Source organism: Cryptomeria japonica, chromosome 5 (genome assembly GCF_030272615.1).
Source record: "Cryptomeria japonica chromosome 5, Sugi_1.0, whole genome shotgun sequence".
NCBI classification, from domain to species: Eukaryota; Viridiplantae; Streptophyta; class Pinopsida; order Cupressales; family Cupressaceae; genus Cryptomeria; species Cryptomeria japonica.
In genome coordinates, this window is record NC_081409.1 from 231,797,793 (window position 1) to 231,816,474 (window position 18,682).

Genomic DNA, 18,682 nt, shown 5'->3' on the forward strand with positions numbered 1-18,682 from the left:
CTTAGGAACTTCCAACACACTCTCTTGTTGATGATCAGGAGGTGGCTCGTATACTGAAATGGGAATGACATTCTGAGGAGATTCATCCACAAGCAAATCAGGAGGAGAAAGAGGCGTCTCAATGGAAACTGGAGAAATGATCTCATGAGGCGAGTCTGAAACTAGAGACTTAGGAGCATCATCAGATTGCTGCACTTCTTCTGGATTATCTAGATCAATCCCCTGAACATGAAATCGTGATTTTTCTTTCCCATGAACTGTCGTCTCCTCAAGAGGAAGCACTCCAGCCCTAATAACTCACAACTTGATCCTTGTGCCCGAAGATGATGAACCTTCTTTGTTGTCAACCTGAATCTCAGACTTACGTCCAAGAGGCCCCATAGAATCATCTTCTTTTCCAACCTTGATTTTTATAAATCAAACAGCAGTACTTTTCAGCCATGCGTTGGTGTTAGCCAAGATAGGTTGAAATCTCTCAAGGATGGATATGCACTCTTTGTGTGACCATTGGATCAAAGGAAGTGGAGCTTCCTGAACCCTTCGTGAAATATATTCAGGATCAAGTACGTGCCCATCATCAATCATCCCTTGTGGGATATCCACCAAGTTCAAATCAACAATTTGCTCAACAATGAGCCTGCAGTAATCCATATTTAGAAAGTCGACCTTTGTGCGGAGATCTACTCAGATGTCTTCAATGTGATGCACGTAAACAAAGGATTTCTTGATCTTATCCTTCATACACCTGTAATCAAAATCAGCTCTAGGTTTCAACCTTTTGAGCTTGATTTCCTACATTTCAGTCTCCATGGCCTTAGCTTTCACAGATGTGACAAGGGAATACCGGCCAATTTTCAATGAGTTTGTGGTAGAGATCCCCATTCCAACCTTGTGTCTAACAGACTAATGAGCGTGGACAGCCATGATCTGTCTTCCCAACTCCATAAGAATGATCCTGTCAATCGGGTATCTAGGAAGCATATATGTCTGACCACTATAACATCCAGTCCTCATATAAATGAAGGTGGGGAGGTGTAGAAACAAACATTCATATTCGCACACCCTTTCCCATGCCTCATCTGATACTCTTTTGTTCCTCAGAGTTCTGTCAAACTGACACATGAAATATCCGAAGAATGCATCTTGGACTCTTCTAAAATGCAGTCTGCTGGGTCTCAAAGGCAACTGATCATAATATTCTCAAACTGATATAAGTGAGCAATCACCCTTGGTAGAAAGACCTGGAAAGTGTCTAGTGAAGCTGCCAAGTATACCAAATATGAGTTCATGTAAAAAGTCATGGTGGAAGGGACTGCTGCAAGTTGTTCGCACAAGGCATCGCTGATGACTTCTCCCCATGATATATGATGCAACTACCTTATGAACATGATGAACTGGTACATCCATGGCTCAAAGACATTAGAATGCTCGAGGCCCATCAACCTGCTAAGAAGGGTTATGGTGTCTCCTATCTCCCATTTGAAATCACAGCCGTACAACTTAGCCCACCTTGAGAAGGAGGCTCGTGGCTCTTGGATCCACCTGTTGATATGCCGCTTACAATCTTTTTCTCTCTTCACATAATACTCAGCTGCACTTTCTTTGGAGATTTCCATGTAAACAGGTGCGGGAGGTATTCTGAAAACCTTCTCGATCGTATCTGTATCAAGACAAATAATTGCCTCACCATCATCATTTTTTATGACTCTTGTCTCTTTATCAAAATGATGGGCGCAGGCAAGAACAAATTCAGGTTCTAGGGCAGCCACCAGGAAGCAAGATGCGTGATGGATATGGCTGTCCAGCAGCCGCTGCATGTTGTTATCTTGTGGATCTTCCACCCTCTTGACAAACTCTGACATATCCACGTGCCCTATTTCCGCATCTCTGATACGATCCAAAGGGGAAGAAAGTTGGGAAGGTGCAACCTCGTTCTGATACTTGTCATACTTGTACTTCATCTTTTTTGGAACTGGAGATGACGGCAAATCTGACATTGATAGGAAATCTAGAATACTGTGATGAAGACTTAAAAGTGCTAAGGCGACATCATAGTTAGCTGCAAATAACATTCTTCCTTCTTCAAAATGGGAAAAACTTTGATTCTTGAACTTCACAATATTGTGAGAGGAAGAGGGGAAATATATGGAAATGGGAAAATCTTGACTTTCACCAATTTTGGATCTTGGGGAAATTTTTGCATGTATACAAGTTGGAAAGAAAATACATGCAATCGGATTTTTATAACCCGAATGCAAGTACACTTGTAAATTTGCAAATGGAGAAATGGATGGAAAATGAGAATTTGACTTGCGGAGAATGACGGAAATGGAAAGTACGGATATGGGAAACATGAATAGATAGAAATAGAAAAATTTGGGAATGTCATTTTCATGAAAATGGGAAGAACTTTTCAACATGTAATCTGGTTCTTAAAACTCGATTTTGAAAGGGAGGGTATTTCACATCTTTTCAACTTGGAATTTCAACCATAAATGGTTAAATTCTTTAACCGTAAGGGAAGCACAATGATTTTCATCCAACTTGTAATCGGGATTTAAAATCCCGAATACAAGTAAAGAGGGAAAATGGGGAACAACAATGCAATTCAAAAATTGCATATCAAGGGGAAAATCTCTCTCACAAAAACCGATTTTTGGGGGAAGAACATATTTACAAAATTACAAATAGAAAGGAAAACTAAGAAAACAAGAAAATAAGAAAAAGAAAGAAAGAAAGAAAGGAAAACATACCTTGAATAAAACTGAAAATGCTTCTCCAAATATGCAATCAATCTTGGAATGAAGAAGACAAACCAATAAATAGAGAGAATCCACAATGCCAAACCCTAGCCACGTTTTTGCAAAAACGTCTTATGTGGAAAAACATGGCAGCAAATGCAAGGGAAATGGCATGAAAGATGTTTGAATCTCCTTCAACCCTCAACGCCTTATCATTCCAAGCAAAAACGATTCATAACATTGCTGATTTGTGGCATTCCAAATGGCAAAAAACGTGGTTTTGGAAAAAACGTGGTTTTGGAAAAAACGTGGTTGCTGTTATAGAGCTAAAAACCAGCAATCTTAACCTCCATGCGGCGTGAAAGGTGTTTGAAAATGCATGGAAATAGGAAGGAATCCTAAACGCCTTCCTCCTCCAACAAATTCTCCACAAAATTTTGCTAAAAATCCTCAAAAACGTTTTTCCTTGCAATTCGGGTTTTTTGGAACAAGTTCGAAATGCATAAAACAATGAAAATCAGGTTTTTTGGAGGATATAACAAGTTTAAAATTTCACTTTTTCAACATGTTAGGCAAAATCGGGATTTTTTGACCAAATAGCAAATTTAAAATGTCAAAAATGCACTTTATAAGCAAAATTGGGTTTTTTGGAGACAAAGTCCAAGTTTAAAATTGTCACTTTTTCATTTTCAAGGCAAAATCGGAATTTTCAGAGAGATGCAAGTTTAAAATCACTTGTAAAGGGGAAATAAAACCCCTACAACAAGTTATAATTTACTTGCACACATGTAATAGGGGTTTAAAATCCCTATAACATGTAAAAACCATTAAAGTAGGGGTTTTTGGAAAGAACTACAAGTTTACTTGTAACTTAACCAAAAAATCCCTATTTTAAACCAAAAAAGCCAAAAAACAATAGAAGCAATAAAGTGGAAATTTAAAACAAATTATAAGTTTTCATTTTTTAATAAAGTGCACATGTAATAAGCTAAAAATTTCCCTACACAGACCAAAACAATCGAAATCAATAAAACTTGCAGTTCAAGGAAAATTCTCCACCTGCAGTCGGGATTTTAAAACCCGAAATTGAAGGAAAGACATAGCAAACGAACCCAGAATGCGACGAAATTTGGAACGTAGTTCGAGGATGGACTAAGGATTAAGCCAATCCAAGGATTGGTCGAAATTCTAACTCGGGAAGCGTGCCATAGAGTAAAAATTTTCATTTTTTCACAAAAATTTCATGTAATGGTCCTTCATTTTTGGAAACAAAAATGAGGACAACGGATTTTTAGATCCTTTTCGAATTTGGAGCTATTGAAGGTAAGTGAAATAGTAATTTAATTTTACATTTTCTGATTTTTTTAATTTTCAATGTTCATAATATCATTGTGTAAGCTATATTGTGAATTCTTCTTTAAAGTTTGGCTTTATTTTTTAATCATTTTGGCATTAATTTGTGTTATAGGTTGCTGAGACCCGTTTTGCATCAAACACAATTGTCTTAAGACAACTTGTGAAAGTTAGAGTGGCACTATGCAATATGGTGATCAGCACCAATTAGACTGTATGGAAGCAGAGTAGCAGTGAGAGGGCAGCAAAAATTAGGGATAGAATATTGAATGAGAAATGGTGGGATCTTGTTACATATCTCCTAAGTATCACTGAGCCCATTATGAGCATGATCCGCTATACTAACATGGATGGGCCTTGCATTGGTGAGATTTATGATGGCATTGACTCAATGCTTGAAAAAATAAAGTTCACTATAAATGCAAAAGAGAATGACCTCGAGGACAAATTCTTCAAAGAAGTGGAAGCAATTATTATAGAAAGGTGGAATAAGATGACCACTCCTTTGCATCTTCTTGCCTATGCCTTGACACCAAAGTACTATAGTGATCAGTTTCTTGATAACCAAGAAGGATTCCACCATGGAGAGATCTAGAAAAATTTGATGGGTACAAGGCAGCATTTCTTAGACTATATCCTGATGATGATTTGCGAGATATTGTTACAAATGAGTTCATAGAATTCACAAATGGGAATGGTCTAAGTGTTGATGCACTTCGTCATAGATCCAAGAAGGATGCTCATAGCTGGTGGTACTTCCATGGTGCATGCTTCCAACACCTACAACCCCTCGCTGTAAAAGTTTTATCACAAGTTTAATTAATTAAAAATTATCACAAGTTTATTTATAGTTTGCTTTGTCTTCATAGGTTGCTAGTAATTTTTAATTTTAATTTTATTAATGTATAACTTTAATTGTTTACTTTGTTTTCATAGGTTGCTAGTAATTTTTAATTTTAATTCTATTAATGTATAACTTTAATTGTTTACTTCGTCTTCATAGGTTGCTAATTCATCTACTTCAAAAAGAAATTGGAGTACATACTCTTTCATCCACTCAGTAAAGCGCAATAGGCTGCTATCAAAAAGAGCGGAGAATTTAGTATATGTGCATTCCAACCTACGTCTTCTTTCACACAAACAACGTAACTACACACAAGGGGAAACGAAGATATGGGATATAGAGCCAAGAGCATACTGATTTGGATGCTCCCGTTTCTCAGCTTCTTGCATTGACACTTGATGACTCGGATGCCGAGCCAACTTATAGTGCAAGTGCAAGTGGCATTGGCTCATCTAATGTCAATGTCAATTATGAGGAGGATGAGGAGGATGAATTAGATGATCCATTTGATGATTAAACTTTATATTGTTGGAAGTTGAAACAATGATACTTGAATATTTTGTCATTTTGATATTAAACTTTGTTGCCGGGAATAATCATTATGTCATGTTGTCGTATTATGTTATGTTGTCATCGGTAATTATGAGTTACGGCAGTCAGTTAGTCGTCCCAAAGGGCAGTTGGATGCGACGGTTGGTCGCACCCCTTCGGGTATTATATATTGCATACCTTTCCAGGAGAAATAAAGAACATTCTATAATAATGGTGCCTTACTATTGACACAAATTGTATCCGACGGGATGAATTAATAAAGAAGTGTCCTATTTTTATGTGTTGTTGCCATTTATGGAGATGTACAGGAATTAATGCCCAACCTATTAAACAAAGATAGAAATAACAAGGCAAAAAGTGAGGAGTGGGAGGCCGCATAGAGGGCCTTAATTCTGGAACAACAAGTAGAACGTAGACGGAGGCTGAGGCAACTTGCCGAAGGAAGACCTGCCGAAGGGTTGCCCGAAGGGAACCAAGGAGGTGTCACGGAGGGTGCATAAGCCGAAGAAAATTTCTACGCGTTGCCAGAACACCGTAATGTGAGAAGCCACGAAGAGTTTTTGGAGGAAACAAGGCTACGAAGGAATCTGGTCGAAGAGACCTGGGATCAGTTCAGGAACTTATCCCTTATGCCGCGCACGGAGGACCACTAAAGGGAGCGAGAAGAGGACGAGGGTGAGAACGGAGGGGAGGGCAACCGTACGACCGTAGGTGCGGAGGAGCCATAAACACACGGCAGACAGGACCCCCTCTTGGGACCCATCACACCAAGCACGCGCGTACAAAACACCGTAACCCCAGTCACTCAAGCAAGAAACATCACTGGCGCCGGAGGGAGTGGCGCGGGTGCACGACGAACACAGCCACCTCCGGGGACAAGACCCCCACAGACAACCACCTCCGGGGACACAACCCCCATCAATGGCCAATAGGCAAAAGCTGCCGAAATTCACCGGCGACGGGAAGGAGGATCCCGTCAGGCACTGCAGAACCTGGGAAACCATATGGGTGGCCAATGGTGTCACGAACCAGGACGAATGGATGATGCAATTCCTAGCGACATTACGAGGAGTTGCCATTGACTGGTACTCGGATATTGATAAAACTGCAGTGGCCACATGGGACACGTTGCGGAAAGCCTTCGAGAAGGAGTTCTGCCTGCTTCGAGACGACAATGAAATAGTAGCCGAAATCTATGGCACAAAGCAGAACAAGAACGAGACGGTCCGAGCCTATAGTCGACGACTCAAGGAACTGTTGGGGAAAACGGAGAGTCAACCAGCAAATGGGTTGAAAAAGAGATGGTTCGTGGAGGGACTGAAACACTCCCTCCGAAAGAAGATGAAAATTGTTCCACCAATGTCGTACGACGATGCATATAATAGAGCGATGGATCTCGAGAGCGAGACCAAAACATCCAAGAAGAAAAAGAAGAAGGATAGCTCGTCCGAGGATGATGACTCTTCCGAGGGAAGTAGCAGGGATGGCGAGTCCGGCAAAAAGGTGCAAGCCCTACAGAAGGACATGCTGAGGATGATGAAAGAGTTGAAGGTTATGAAGGGAGGTCCGAGCAAGACCAACAAAGGGGAGCTTTGGCGCACGGAATATAAGACGGACGGCCACATGAAAGGCTCCTGCCCAAAGAAGGCCTATTGTGATATATCCCAGTTGATGCGGCATCCCACCAGGGAATACCCCTACAACATGAAAACACGAAACCAACAAGTATTACTTACACAGGAACAACCAACTACATCGGGCGATACCGGCAGCTCCCAGGCGAACGACAATGCAACATCAGGAGGCTACCGAGATAACCGACGGGGAGGACGAAACAACAATAACAATACTAAGAGCCGCATCCAATACGACTCCAAAGGCCAACCGATGATACAATGTAGAGCGTGCAGCCAGTGGGGGCACTTTGCCCGAGACTGCCCGAAGGGAGAGGCCACACAATATTTGTGCAAATGGTGCGGACCGGGAGACCACGAAGACGCCACCTGCCTGAAGTCTGGTGTCAACTTGCTCAATATCGAGGAAACCAAAGAAGAGGAAGTGTTGGCCGTAACCCACGCCCAAGCCAGACAAGCAATGTGCCCAGACCAGGAGACGGAGAAGCGAAGGGTACGGGAAGCACGAGAAGAAATTGAGAAAGAGATACAAGGGTACAGCGGGTACTTCCAGCCAACCGGAGGCGGAGGAGGCTATACTAAATCAAATTTTAAAACTGGAGGTGCCTGTGAAGGTACACGACCTCCTCCAGACGATGCCTCAATTACGAACGGCGTTGCTGAATAATCTCTCCCAACCACGCACCAATACCAACCACCGCACAAATGTTCCTAGGGGGTTTGCAATAGACCCCATGCTACTGGCAGTTAACACTGGAAGGAACCCGGCCATTGTGGAGATGGGTATCCTTGGCACCATTCTAACCGATACCATCGTCGATGATGGATCGAGAATGAATGTTCTTCCAGAAGAAACCTAGCGGAAGCTGGGGAAGCTAACGCTGTGGCCATCTACATTCAATTTGCTGGGAGCAGATCAGCATGGAATCAAACCCATCAGGACACTGATGGGCCAGCAAGTTACCATCGGGACGCAACCCTTCATACTGGACTTCGTGGTAATCCCACTAAAGAAAAAAGGGTATGATGCGATCTTAGGGAGAGGGTGGTTGGTGGCAGCCAAGGCCACCCACAACTGGAAGAACACTCTGTCTATGGAGAATGGAGGAAGGAAGTTTATCATAGACCTTGGGACGCAGTTGGTTAGTGAGGAACTGGCATCATCTTCGGAATCAGAGGGTGAAGGAGAAGGCGACCTGAGGGACGAAGGACGGGGCTGCAGGGAGCCCAACGACGAAGGGATTCTCAAACTAGGAGAGTGCTTCGAGGATGAGACAAGGTCATTGAACGGGCTCTTCCACTAGCAGATGGAGGATTACGAAATGTTCCAGAGCTACAGGCTTGAAGTAGAGGAACCAAAGCAAGTAACAGAGGAGGTGTACCTGCCGGAATACAAAGAATATTGGAAGGGAGACGCCCCAAACCTCGGTGACGTAGATAATCCCAACATCATTTGTGTCGGCAACGATTGGAACCCTGTGTGGAAGGCCGCAGCCTTCAAAATCTTTATTATTCTTCTTCTTCTTATGTACGGGAAGGAGACCGTGGTTCCTGTAGAATTTATGGTTCCAGGTCTTCAAATGGCCATTGAAAATAGACTTGCCATCAACGGGTCCAAATGGAAACCCTACCACAAGAAGCGTGCAGGGGACCCGAGTGGCCGGAAGGACACCCGAGAGGATGGAAGGGGACTCGAGAGGCCGGGCAGGCGACTCAAGAGGCATGGGACCAAAGCGGGAGACTCTCGAGCGAGGCAAACCGAGAAGGATGAAGGGCGATCCCAGAGGCATGGGACCCGAGCAGAAGACTCTCGACAAATAGATTAGGAAAATAAATAAATAAATAAAAAAAGTGGTGGTGGGACACCGTGCGGAGCACCGCCGTGCGGTGGGACACCGTGCGGGGGGGACACCGTTGACGGAGGTCACCGGCCTTGGAGGGTGTTCATCTACCGTACGACCTTCCCAGACACCGTACGACACCAAGCTTCAGGTGACCCCAGTCGCCGTATGGCTCAGCCACCGTACGACAGACCACTCCATCGTACGACAGATAACCTCTGTACGAGCTCAAGACATTACGGTCCGTAGGCCTGAAGGAGCACGGCGACAACGGCGGCGGTTTAAAAGAGGGTGAAAGGAAAAATACCACGGCACAGCAAAGATAAAGGTGGTGATGGCACGTGACAAAAAAAAAAAAACGATGTCCAGATTTAAAATCATTCAATGGAGTCTGGAGCCAGGACACTGAAAAATTAGAGTGGAGAAGCAGGTTTTTGGCATCTTAAAATATCACAAAGATGATGTGCGCCATGGACTTCTGTGTGGTTTTGAAGGTGTTAAATTGGTGTTGGCGGCGGGGGCTCTGCTCCAGACCCCGTGAGGGGCGCTGCCCCCAGACCCTGCGAGGGGCACTGCCCCTCGACCCCGCTGGGGGCACTGCCCCCAAACCCCCAGTTTATTTTTGAGCTACGATACACTTTTTGGAGTTGGGCGAAGGGCATCAGAGAAGTCACGGTAAGTGTTGGGGTTGTTCCGTACTATGAGAAAGAAGCCTACAACTAAACATTGGCGGGGAAGCCATAAGCCGTAGAGGGAGACGGATTTGGAGGTTGCGAACAAATAGAGTTTGAGGGAAGGCATTGCAAGAACGCGAAGTCGTACAGCACCAAGGAGTTATTCAGTTCAGTTATCAGCCTTTGGGGAGTGTGATGGAGGATTTGAGGCATCTCCTAGCCTTTGTGCCAGAAGGTTGTGGCCACTTCCAGGCATGAATGGTATGCTTTGAGGAACTCGGAGTATGTCTCGACTGGACGTGAGGTTGCGTTGGTGGATGCACTGTCATAACCCCTCCTTAGACATTGGATTAAATAAATACGATAATTAAAACATTTATTAATAATATTGGAAAATCGTCTCATTTATGAGACTTCACGATTTTCCTCTAATATATAATTATTAATGTTTTTGTTATGATTGTTAGTTATTATTATTGTTATATATGATTATTATTTATTATTATTTATATAATAACTATCAAACAATTATAATGCAATAAGGCAGCGGTCATCAAAGATATGTTGAGGAAATAATCATTAATGATATTAATTAAGATTAATAAATTAGTAATTCGAATTAAGCAACACTAAATTAATATTATTGGTACGAAAGACACTTATAGTGATTCGAGCATCACTAAGGAGTGGTTAAGCAGATATGCAAAGCAATGATAGAAGAAGACGTGGATAATATACAACAAGTCCGATACAATATTGGAAGGACTTCGAATTACTGATTGCAGATCGTGGCATACAACCTATAGTAGTTCGTGGAAATAGACATACAATAAATTCATTCATATAAACACTCAGCATATTCAATACTCATTCTGCAGATTGAATTCATATTGGATTTGAATTCATATCTGACTTCATAGGTTGAATAAATATCTGACTGTGATCAAAATTCGAATTAAAACACATGCTACTTAAATCTGATCAAAACTTAACATATAATAACTAATAAATAAATATTAACCAAATGATAATTAAAAAATAAATATTAAGCATGTGTTAATTAATAAAATATTAATCGAAGTTCCTAAGGAACTAACCCAAGAGTTACGATTTTGTAAAAGAAACAATGATAAGAGGAGGACGTGACTTTCAATAAAGTCACGTCTCTCCCCAAAGGCAACCAACCCCCACGCAATTTTAAAAATGAGGCCCAATGCTTCTCACGGAAAGGGGGAAAGGGAAAAGAAAAAGACATTGACAGGGAATCGGTGAAACAAAGGAAGGAACCCGTGGTAATCACTGACACTTCAGGACGTGACAATCTGACGAGGAAAGATTATTACTGCAGAAAACACCCCATTAGAAGGTGATATTCAGTAACAGTCTAACGTTTAACCACAGTGCTATTATTACATAGAACTAAGGTATGTTCAGATGCTATGAATAGATACTTACTGAGTAAAATGTTGTTACTTCGCTAAGTTATCTAGATTCAGATATAGTAATTTAAATGTAGATTCCACTGAATGGTATACACTTCAAGATTAATAGTGTAGAGATCACCATGGATCAGATCGGATCAGAACTGTCATTAAGTTACAGGCAGTGACATCTTTGTTCCTTGTGGTATGCATGGGAATGTGCTTAATATATATGCATAATATATGGGAACCCAATAGCATCCTTATGTAGGATTTAATAAACTTAATAATAATAATATAGTTTTAATAATAATAATAAAGCTGTAATTATAATTATTATATAGTGTAATGATATTATGTGGGAATATGACTCAGAAATTATTCTTTTAGACTGACCTTCAGCAGACTTATAAAGGGAATTCCCAGATAGGCAAATTACATAATACTAGTATAAGAGTGAAACATATGTAAAGCCAATGTATAGAACATAAGAATGGCAGACCAGATCTGTTATGTGTCAGATCTGTCTGCCACATTACTATATTTACTTATTTATGTATCTATATAATTAGAATGATCAATGAGGGATAACATAAAGATGGATAAAAATAAATATTAATATAATAATTACAGTTATTATTAATATAGTAAAAAAGTGGTTATTAATTAGTAAATTAATAAATATTTATTAAAACACCAGAACAAAGTATTTATTAATTGATTGATAATAATAAGTATTTATTAATTAAAAATTAATAAATGCGTAAATGATTTATAAATCAAAAAAGAGGATTAATTATTTAGTATGGTGAAATAGCTAGTACTTGAGGGACTAAAGAAAAGGTAGAACATCCTAGGTTGGATTCATGTTAAGATAGTTTTGTCTCTTAATCGATTTAGTTAAGTTATAAATATATTGGAAATCAATTAATTACGGTTATACTGTCTTGAACGAAGTAGGGGACATTACAGAGGAATTCAGAGAGAGATTCATAGGGAATCTCTTAGAGACAATATATATATTGTAGAGGTTAACCATATGCATATGTTAGAGATAGAGAAACTTGAGCAGGGGTGGGATCTCTGCCAAGCTTTGAGAACATTAATGATTTCACTCATTAATAGAGATCCCAAATAGAGTCCTTAGGAGGACGACATCCTGGGTTGCTCCTAACTGAGAAATTTTTCTCAATAGAGGGTTGGGTCAATCCAAGTAAGGTCCAACTGAGTATTGTATCCTTTTTTATAGATAACAATAAATTAGTTAACGTTATTTGTTAAATATGTAGAATAACGTATAGCATTCTTTCTTTTATAATTGCACAAATAAATATATATGTTTAATTATCTTTCATATTGTTTGTATACTAACGTTTGTTTGCAGGACTTGAACGCCAAATAATCCAATCCCCAACTGGGAACATTACATGCACAGAGGGCTCAGGAGGAGCTGACCACCAGGTTGGAGGCAGTAGTAGCTCAACGTACCCAAGAGTTGGATGCCGAGAGGGCAACGCGGGTGGCTATTGAGGACAAATTGGCTAGGGAGACAATATCATTTGAGTAGCAGTTGGTGGAGGCTGAGACTAAAAAGCGTGTTTTGCAAACAAGTTTGATGGTAGCAGAAAAGTGTTTTCAAGCGAGGATGCAGCAGGTGTATGAGTTTCGGGCTCGACAAGCGTCAACAGTTCCTGCAGTTCTCTACCTTGGTTCTGTTTAATGTCATCTCTATTTTGTATTAAGTCGTCCGGAGACGACTTCTTTTCTTGGGGGGGATGATGTTGTCGGGAATAATCATTATGTCATGTTGTCATATTATGTTATGTTGTCGTCAGTAATTATGAGTTACGGCAGTAAGTTAATCGTCCCGAAGGGCAGTTGGACGCGACGGTTGGTCGCACCCCTTCGAGTATTATATATTGCATACCCTTCCTTCTTAGTAGGATCATGATAGTCGAATCTGGGTGTAATGTTATAAGCACTTGATGTACATGGACTGTTGAATTAATACAGAAACTGGCTCTTTAAAATATTTCCATTATGTTTTGTACATTTACTTTCTGCATTTAATCGTTTACCTGTATGTGGCAAACAAACTTGATGTATATGATGCTATTATGGTATGATCATGATGCTATGATTACAAGTTTATGTTTGTTTTGTTGTTTATATGATGCTATGTGACATGCTAATCTTAATTCATGCTTATAGGCTGCACAAATGGCAAGCTAACATAAAAGCATTGAATAATGAAGTTAAGAACAGATGTTTATACTTTTTATGATGTTAATATTATTTTGGAGTCGTTGCCATAGAGTTTCAACCACGCTTACCTTGGTGAGAAGATAGGATTGTTCTAAATATATCCTTGTTGTTTGAACACTTGATGCCTAGCTTTACATTAATGAACACAATGTAGCAAGAATGAGCATAGGTTCAGCTTACAGCATTGTACTTGGATAGTAACATCAAAATCAAACAACCAATTCAATATTTGCTAGCAACCGAAGAAGAAAGTAAAGCAACAAAAAAAACAATTGAAGATGAGCTAGATAGTGGAAGAAGAATCTTTTGCACGACTGAATAAATCGGATTCCTAAATCTCAAATTGATCTTGAAGTAGTACCAACTAAAATAGGTTAATTGAATGTGTCAAAAGATCATCCATTGTCGGGCTAAAACCAACTCCATCTATTAGGCAAGTAAAAACAAGCTCACTATTTACAACCAAAGAAGCAAGAAAATGGGGAGCCATCTATTCTCCATACAAAACGGCACCTAATCAAAAACACAAAATCTGCAAATCACAACGGATTTTTACACGATTTCTACTAGTTTAATCCTTTAAATCTGTCTTCTCAATACTGTAAAAATGCAAAAAATCTGCTGAAAAACAATTGTATTATGAAGATTTGTGTTTTTTATCAGGTGTTGTTTTGTGTTTTTTATCAGGTGTTGTTTTGTATGGAGAATAGCCATTGCAGCAAATTACAAGCAGCGAATTAGTATAAATGGTGTTAATAACTAGCATTCAAGAAAGGATGCAATTAAGCAATAATCACCAATCACAAAGAGATACAGTTAAGGAAAGATGTGACCCTTAGTCATTCAAAGAATGCATCCCATCGACCTTGCAAGCAATATAATGGGAATCAATCCCACTCTCCAATCATATCGGATTTGTATTTATTTCTTCTTTGCATCCATATTGGATAGGCTCTATCAAACATTTGCCTTTGGCATATCAGGTTGCATACACCAAGATTCATATCAGAAACAGCACCATTGTTGTTGCAAGAATATATATTCAGATCAGAAACAGCGACTCATCGCCATAAGCGATACCCCCTCTTAGTTGCATATTCATATTTCTACATCAGACATAGCAGTATATTCATAATTGCACAATCATATTGACATAACAGACAGCGAATATTGCTATAAGCAATAATTGGGAAGCTATTGCATGGGTTGAAGGATCAATATCAGACATAGCACTATATGGCAACAATGCTATCATCAAAAGGAGGTTCATTGCATAACTCTTATTGGTATATCATGAAGAGCAGAGATCTCTATATATCTGCAGATTGGAATCTCTTAATTTTGCATAATTCCTAAAGTTATATCAGATACAGCAGTCATCTAATATCAAATTCACATATTATTATTTGCAGATTATACATATTACCAAAATAATCTTAGCATTATCTATATATAGACCTAATCACCTTGCATATATCCAATTGTCATATTAGAGATAGCAGTGACATTGTCATATATATTCTATCAATTATATAACATAAACATTCATAAGTGGTAGCATAGATCATCATTTTTAGTGTTAAGTAAGGCTTTAAGGAAAGAAGTCTCTTGCAATTGATTTTTGCAAGTTAATTGTCCCAATTTCATAAGTCATCACAAAAGGTGACATTACATTCCCCTACTTCATGTTGTAGATTTCTACTACAATCTCATTATCATCTTGGAGAAGTTTGAGTTCTTTTGCACATGCTTTCCCTAAAAATTCCAATGTTTTTCTTGTTTTAAATGTGTGTAATTGAATTCCATTTACACTTTTGATTTTGCATGCTATAATGTGACCATGATTGTGCATAGATATAATATAACAATTACAACTAAAGGCTGAAAAGATACAACTACAAATGTAGAAAACAAAATAGCAACTAGATTTACTGCTGCCACACCTCATCTCACTGGCATCAAAATTGGAGTTTGGATATGAATAACTTCCCCATTTACAGTCCTATATTCACATCCTCATACTGCATAGTTCTCCTAAATGGGCCTATGCATTACATGATATTACTTCTTATTTCAAACATTATAATTATATGTATCATGCACCATTTAAAGAGAATAGAACAGAAAATGTTGTGACCTTGTTTCCATTTAAGTTTACACTTTTATGGTGCTTCCGCTCTCTTTACATTTACATTGCGTGTTCAATTATAATTTATAACTTGCAGGTCAAATAAATAGATCTTTCTGCTAGCTAGTTTGTAAGTTACTGTTTGTGCCACTTCTAGTACAACATGAATCATTCACTGATGATTTACAGTCAATACCAAAAGAAGTATGATCTTTATCTAAAATACTATAAGTCTTTCCTTTTTGCTGATGATAACTATCCATACCACAATCTCTATCTGACAAGGGAAAACCCTCACTTTATCATCTACCTTTCACTTAAACTAACATGTCTAGGTTTACCCAATTTTGGTTCACCCCTACCCACTCTTATATTAGTTTTTGTGACACCTAAATTAATTTTATGTGCTTCTGCTTTTGTTGATGGTGTTCCTTTAGCACACCTGATTTGCTGTCTTAATCAGTTTCATCAATCTACTTTGATCATTTAGGAACATAAAAAAAAATCTTCCTTTCTTCTTTATATGACCGCACTGTGTTTCAAAGCTACAGCTCTACAAGTTCAAAAGGCTAAATAATTCACAGAAGTACATCTGTCTAGGTAAGAAAAACTTAACTTTTAAGACTTTAGTAACCACCTCAAAAGGAACAATAGGATTTCAAAAAAAACAATAGATGGTAATTAACAATTTTCATTTCTTATGTATAGTGTTCATTACACCATAAAGTTACCCAAATTGTGCATGAGAGTCTGAGACCATAAATTAAGATGATTTTTCCCACCTCAAAATTTTGTGGTTGACTAATAAACTTTTATCCTTCAGTTGTATCTTTTTCATCGCATAGTGACGACCGTCTAATTTATTTTTGCATAACACAACATGACCAAACCCACCTCTACCTGCATGCATCAAGAAACAATAAATTAGAGCTTTTTTAAAGTGCATTCCTTTCAAATCCAAATAAGGGTTTATTTTTATATGCTAAGCTTAAAAGGTATACAACGAATCATATCAGAAAAATATGTTAGAATAGGTACAAATAGCATAAATGGACATGGATGATAAGAATTCATTTTATGTTGTTGGTAGAAGATATGATGTCAACAAATTTAGTATTGGCTCTTAAGTCATGCACGCAAGTTAACTTATTCATGTTTGCTCTTGATTTCAATTGGAGAACAAGAAAAAACCTTGAACCAAACACTCTTCTAACAACAAGGATAACCTAACAATGCACAGAGGCCTTCAAATGCATCAACGAATACACCAACATTCTCTTTTTTGGGGAAAAAAGGGTGGCTGACAATTGGGAGCAACCAGACAGGTGTCCTTTTCAAACCCATTTGACATTATTAAAGGCAAGGGCACTGTCAAGATAAACTCAAGGAATACCTCAATCAAGTAATGATCTCTATATTAAATATCAATCTTAGATGCCTGAAACAATCTAGTAATGTATTAAGCAAATCAGCTTGTCAAATACATCACTCCTACTTGAAGAATAACTGTGCTGGGGCCAATGACTTAATGTGAGCAGCAGATACGGATATTTTCCAGTAGGTGAATTTGAGATTCATTGTTGGATTTTCTGAGTTAGTCTAGATATGAAGATAAATGCCATTCCCTTTATTTTGTATCTTCCCCATCATCTCACCCCCAATCTAAGCTCTAATAGACATAGATTCAAATGAGGATTCAGATTTGACAACATTTTCTCAAGCTCAAAAAACAATGAGAAAATAGGAAACAGGAGCAGTCTAGTTTCTTGAAAATCTATAGAGGTCAATCACCCTTATTGAAAGCGCAAGAACTTGAATACAAATCATTAACCACTGAAAACATACAAAAGACAAAAAAGAGGCAATGAGAAAATGGCAGCTAGCATGAAGGATTCTGAGAACTTGCTGTTTCTTGTCTTTTAAGTCAATGTAGGAACTTTTTGGACAAATTGCAAGTGAATTTAAAATTATAAGTTTAAAAAGAACTTGTAATTTCTTTTAAAAGTTCCTACTTAAGTGATTTTAAGTTATGGTAGGGATTCTTTTTCTCTATTACAATTTTTAATGTTCTTTTTACTTGTAATAGGGTTTTTATTTCCCTATTACATGTTTAATGTCCTTTCTGTCATTTTTAACTTGTAAAGGGGATTTTGTTTCCCTATTACAAGTCTTTTTGTTGTTTCTTTTTGCTCTTCTTCCTCTAAAACCCGAATTTGCCTTTGAAGTGAAAAATGATGCAATTAAAACTTGTAGAAGGGTTTTTAAAACCCGATTACACGTCTTTGCAAAGCATTTAAACTTGTAAACTTTTGCGAAGAACCCGACCTGCACATTTGCTCCATCAAATCCGTTTTTGCTGGTGTTTTTTTTTCCCCAAAATCCATCCAATATGCTTGTGAAATCATGGGAAATTAATGAATCTTGCCACGTTTTTCTACAAAATCGGGTAGGGTAAACACATTTTTGCATTTTGTAAGGCATTTTGAAGGCATCAATAGAAGACGTCAATGTTGGTTGTTACCACGTTTTGGGGCATGGAAATCTCTCTCTTGCCATGTTTGCAACACAGCCCCCTATTGCTAAGTGTTTGAAGTCAAACTTTTTCCTTCCTCCAAGCCACTTTTTGTGGGAGAGTTTGAAGACAAAAACATTTTGATTTGCTGATTGCAATCATAACGTGGTGGCTTCCGTATCTATTTATAGAGCATTTCAGTTCTTCCCAAGCAAGAATTTGAGTTTCTAAGTGATTTTCCCAAATGGATAAGCTCTTTGAATCCAATTTGTAAATGTGAAAGATTTTCCCCTCTTTCATTTTTACTAGTTCATTTGATTTCGGGTTTTACAAATCTGATTACAAGTTGAAAGTTTTCAAGCTGAAAATGTGTCTTTCTTTGTCACATAAAGTTTGTCATTACCGATTGGTACCATTCTTCCATCATTTCCCACCATCTCATCCATTCATTTCACTTTCATCCATTTTTCCCATTTAAAGTCTACTTGCAATCGGAATTTTAAAACCCGATTGCAGTTGTGTCATCACTTGCAGATAGCCTTCCAGAACCCGAAATTGGTCCAAAATGCACTCAAAAAACACTTGAAAATGAGTCTTAAAGGTCCAATTGCAAGTGCAAACTTGTGTTTACCCATTACACATATGAAGTTGCATGTTTGTTCTCCACAATTGCAAGTTAATGCTCTTGTTTTTCCCACACATGTAATGCAGCTTCTA

General features: G+C 38.6%; 1 protein-coding gene across 4 annotated transcripts in view; it reads right to left on the reverse strand.

The window, feature by feature from the left end:
- The window catches only part of LOC131029091 (eIF-2-alpha kinase GCN2), a 336,054-nt gene that overhangs the window by 211,759 nt on the left and 105,613 nt on the right, over positions 1 to 18,682 (reverse strand). For all 4 annotated transcript variants that reach the window (XM_057959493.2, XM_057959495.2, XM_057959494.2 and 1 more), the window contains exon 11: positions 16,236 to 16,353. In XM_057959493.2, coding sequence (XP_057815476.2) covers positions 16,236 to 16,353 — 118 coding nt within the window. The remainder of the gene's footprint in view (positions 1 to 16,235; positions 16,354 to 18,682) is intronic.